The sequence below is a fragment of the Myotis brandtii genome, unplaced genomic scaffold, assembly GCF_000412655.1.
Source record: "Myotis brandtii unplaced genomic scaffold, ASM41265v1 scaffold18, whole genome shotgun sequence".
Classification (NCBI taxonomy): Eukaryota; Metazoa; Chordata; class Mammalia; order Chiroptera; family Vespertilionidae; genus Myotis; species Myotis brandtii.
The window spans coordinates 13,108,383-13,113,293 of record NW_005356674.1 but is presented as its reverse complement, the minus strand read 5'-3'; the positions used below and the strand labels follow the sequence as shown (position 1 = coordinate 13,113,293).

Sequence of the window (4,911 nt, the reverse complement as noted above, 5' to 3'; positions counted from 1 at the left end):
AAGGCACGCTGCGCCCGGGGCTCCCCCCGTTTTCCATCTGGGCACCAACCACCGACTTCACAAAGGCCCATCCCCCACGCCCAGGCCGACGCCGCCGGGCCGGGCACCCGGAGCCCCGGCCTTTGTCTTGTGCTCACCTAGGCGCTTAGAGCATCAATTAGGGCGACCAAGTTCGAGGCCTCTAAGCCTCTTCCACCTTGGAAACGGTGCCTTCTATTTTTATAACTTTTCCCGCTCCTCTCATAGAAAGCCCTACAGGGCTATGGTTTAACTTAAAAACCTCACGGGGCAACACAGTAAAAAAAACAACACACACACACAAAAAACCTAACACATACAGACACACTCTCTAAAGGCAATCTGAACCATGATGGCCGCTTTTCTCTTCCCACAGCTTTTGAGGGTAGGCAGGCAGGCAGGCCGGCTGGAAGCCATGGGGAACAGGTTTTAGAAGGCACTGTTTTTTCCAGGTGGAAGTGAAGAGAACTGAACGGTGGTGATTGGGAAAGTTCTTTAAACCTTCCTGTTGGAGAACATGTCCTGCCCCCTACGAATCCCGTCCACCTTGGAAAGGGGTTTGCTTAGTCTCTGCCGACATCTATTTACCTGGGCCCCGCTACATTCTACTGCTACCCATAGGCATTTCGGTTGAGATATGTGGATCCCTGCTGTTTGGCTCATTCTTATATGTTAGACGAAAAGTTTGGAATCCTGCTTTCCCGATTCTTTACCTGCCTGCATATTTGAATGACGGTACATTAAGACCTACACAGATAGGAAAAACTATCCACTCCCCTAGCACAACTGGTATAATAATACATATTGACTTCATTTCTCCTTGTCTACCCAACCTCTACTACAAAATAGTCACGAAAAACTAGTTGCTTAATACCTAAAAAGTGTCACACCAGACAGCTTTATCCACTTCATCTCTACAACACACACTTGCACATGTTCCACGGAGTAATTCTTGTCCAGACCACTCTCAATGGGGGCTTTCCTCTACCAGTGGCCTTGAAACCACTTCCCAAAATGCAGGTAAGTAACCTTTGTCACCCCACTCGTTGATTAGCCCTGTGCTGGTTCTCACTCTATCTCCTAGGATACGTGCTCCTTCCAATTCCATGGGCAACACCTGCTTCCAAATCAATCTATTTCACAGAGTCGCTTCTATAGGGTCCCACTAAGATCAATTTCCCTTATTCTTTCCTGGACACACTGTCCCTCTCCATTTTTTACCTTTACTATTAACCTTAGCTCTACTTTAACACTCTCAGCTAGTCTTTCAGCAAGATATCCAGAGCGCTAAAACCAACATTAACTTTATAGGCAATATTACTGTCTATAGCTTCCCCCCTTTTTTTTTTTTTTTATCCTACACCTACCATCTCTTTCCCAGGCATTTCCAAGTAAGTTTTTAACTCCCTTAGTATAAATAGACAAATTCTCTAATGACAAATCTGTAATTTGCTGACACAAAGCAGACTGTTTTATATCTGAAACCTGTGCCTTTACCCCCAAACATATACATGTTCAGCAGGGACAGTCAGCAAAATATAAAAACACTAATGACCTAAAGCAAACATCCTGTCTTAGTCAAGTCAGGCTAAAAGCTGTGGATCTAGGAGCCCAGACCCTGGGAGGGAAGTGGAGGAGAGGCAGATTAAGGAAGGCCCCATCCAAAGTGGGCAGGGTAGATGCCAGGTTCTGGGAGAACCAGCACAGGGCTCATCAATGAGGGCCCGTTAGGACTTCTGGGAAGTGGATATGCAACCAAACCAACCCCCTGAAAATGAGAACACTCTGGCAAGGCATCTTGCCACATAATTCTGGACCTCTGCAGTCTACACTACTTAAAACAAGCTGAAGTCACTCACTCCTTCATCTGCCCATGGTTTGGTTACCAAAGCACTTGACCAACATTTCAAATTTCAAGTCAGGGAAGATGACGGAACACACTTTCAAGTTCCAGGTTCATTCCTCAGTGGAGAGAGCGAAAGCCTCGTGTTCCATTTTATTTTACATTCTTTCAAGAAAGATATCCCTATCTAACCCACCACTTGGATTCTTTATGATCTTCCTGGTTTGCCACTTTAAAGTTTAATGACTGTCCACCTGAGAGCAGTAAGGATTTATGAAATGTGTGGGGCTTCCCAGGAATCTGCTATAGATTCTTTTAAGGGTCACGGGGATCAGAGGATATTACTAAAGGATGGTGGATGTAAAAAAAAAAAAGTAGCTTCTTCCAGAGTCATAAGAGGAAAAGAAGAAAGAGCCACCACTTGAATTCAACTTCGAAAAACACACACAAACTCAAGGTTTTACAGCACAAGAGAGCATGGGAAAATTTGTCTCCCCGAAATTTGGTAAATTGAAATCTCTTAAGCAGAACAAACGAGAATCCCCCAAACAACCTAGAATTACCACTTCACATCATGTATTGATTGATTCATTCATCGGCCTCAACCCTCCAAATCAGAAAAACCTCTTTCAATTCCACACGAACACTTCTGTCTCCACCTATTACATGTTTTTAGCCCACTACCATGAGTTCTTTATTCCTTCTGCAATTTCTGGGAGAAAGCTCTCTTCAAAAAAAGATCTGATGTGCAACAGGTGAGGAGGATGTAAGATGGGAACGGAATTCATTTTGATAGAGTTGTCTGGGCAGGTTATTAGTAATTACGTGCGATGACGGCCCTGGGGGAGGGGAAGAGGTCACCGATTCGTGATTAATAGGACCAGTCATTTGAAATCAGATGGCAGGGTCAGTAGTAGAAGTGATTCTTACAAACTTCAGGAAGAAACGTGAGAGGCGAGTCACAACAACTGCAGGTGGACAATGATTAGAAAAAAATACAGAAGAAGCGAGAGAGAAAAAAATAGCGAGGGCTTCCCAGGCCCTTTTTTTTTCATTTTTTCAGAACACACAAATCGCGAGCAGCATTGACGTCCACCCTCCCTGGGAGGGAGACCACATAGACGCAGCGAGAGGCCGTTCGGGCCGTAGGAACCTGCGGAGGAAAAGTCCGGTACCTCTTGGCGCTGGTGGAGAGGAGCTTGGAGTTCTTGCTCATGCTGACTTTGCTCTCCTTCTTCTTGGGGGTGTTAGCTTCTTTCTCGGTTGGCTGGTTGGAGGACGAAGATGAGGAAGAGCTGGTGCTGGCCCTCGAATCGTCATCCGACATAGCGGACCCCCCACCCCACCCCGCAAACAGCCCCTGCAGCGGGAGGGAGACAGAACAGAGAAACACGCCCCTGCAGCCAACTCCACCCCAGCCCTGGCCTGAGCCTCAACATTCCCATCAATAAAGTGGGATCCTTGTTGGAGGGCTACAGTGGAGACTGTGCCTGGCTTAGGCCCACCCACAGCAAGCCCCTGAGAAAGGCTGGCTGAATGTCCTTTCCCTGCTCTCCTCAGAGCAGGACCCAGTGCAGCTTGGGGGACTCATGTCTGGAGTCAGAGAACGGAAGGAGGGAGTCAGGGCCAGTGCTGTGGCCTGGGAGGTGGGGGGAGCGCCCATGGCTGGGCCCTGGGGAGCTCAAAGCTCTGTGACCTGGAACGCCACTTGTCCTGACCCTCTGAAACGTCCTGGATCCTTGACCTAAGTCCTGAGGCGCCACCCTAAGGATCAGACCCTCCTCAGAGCCGTGATGCCAGTGTTGGGGAGGGGAAGTAGCATTGCCAGGGTCAAGGGCACTGGTCTGGAGTCAGGCTGCCTGGAGTAAAGCCCTGATCAGCCACTTCCTGGCCATGTGACCTTGGGAAAGACACAACATCTGAGCCTCAATTTCCTCACCTGAAAAATGGGGGTGGAAACGGCGCCTACCTCCTATGGTTCTAGTGAGGACCGAGTGAGCGATGCACGGAGGCTCTTAGCACAACGCCCGCATGCAGTTAGCACTCTCCAGCGTTAGCTGTGGTCTGGATGCCTTCGCTCTGGGCACCAGGCTCACACCAGCAAGCAAACTTGCACAAGGATGCCATACCCAGGCCTACAGCCGACCAGCCCGGGAGGTGAGGTGCTGAGGAAAAGCATGCGAGTGACACGGAAGGTTGGCAGAGGGGTAATCAGGGAGCACCCGGGAGCCAGGTTGAAGGTCAAGGCTGATGGCAGGAGGGGAGTTAGGGGTCAGACAGGGTGGTGGTGAGGCCGGGTATGGCCATCAGGGCCCTGGGCTGCCAGCCTGAGTCTGTCCTGCCCTTCCTAGCCGCTCAGACACTGGAAGCCACCAGGGAAGTCTTAGCACTGGGACCTGCAGGCCCAGGGCCGGCCTCCCCATCTCTGAACACTCTCCCTGTCAAACACTCCTGTTTCCCTTTCGCCATCTAATTTTCAGCTGGAGCCCTTAAGTGTTTGACTCCCAGCCTCCTGGTGAGGGTTTGGAAGCACTGCCTGGAGCAGCCCCGCCTTCACCATCTTCTAGGCTCTGTCTAGGGAAGATGCCTCCAGAAGCCGCTCCACGTGGTGTCCAGAGAGCACCTGGAGACTGCATTTCTCTCCCTGCCCCCGCCCCTCCCCGGGTCTTTTGCTCCTCTTGCCGGGGGCTGGGGGCGGTGGTGGTGGTGGCTGCAGGAGCCGCTATACATCTGAGGGTGAGCTGCCAGCCTCAGGGGTGGAGTGGGTGGGAATCCTCACACTATCAAGAGGGGTTTGGGCCTCACCCTGTCCTCCCAGGGTGACGCGTAAAGAGCTTTAGTGATGCTTTTTCTTGGAGTTTCCCTTTGCCATGGCAGCTCTCTGGAGAGTAAAGCCACACTGGGAGAGCTGAAGGGTTGAAATAAAACTCCTCTCCTCCTGGCCTGTCCCTCCTGCAGCTGCGAGGGGCGGGGTGGGGGCGGGGGGAGGGGTGGGAAGAGCAGGCCATCGGGGGCCACCAGAGGAAGTTCTTTCCGATAAAGGCTTTTGG

At 50.7% G+C, this 4,911-nt stretch overlaps 1 protein-coding gene across 1 annotated transcript in view; it reads right to left on the bottom strand.

Annotated features, from left to right (window-relative positions):
• Window positions 1–3,246, bottom strand: part of LOC102242636 (ubiquitin-conjugating enzyme E2 E1) — a 54,149-nt gene extending 50,903 nt beyond the window's left edge. The window contains exon 1 of the mRNA XM_005863645.2: window positions 3,037–3,246. Coding sequence (XP_005863707.1) covers window positions 3,037–3,188 — 152 coding nt within the window. The 5' untranslated portion in view covers window positions 3,189–3,246. The remainder of the gene's footprint in view (window positions 1–3,036) is intronic.
• Window positions 3,247–4,911: the final 1,665 nt, after the last annotated feature.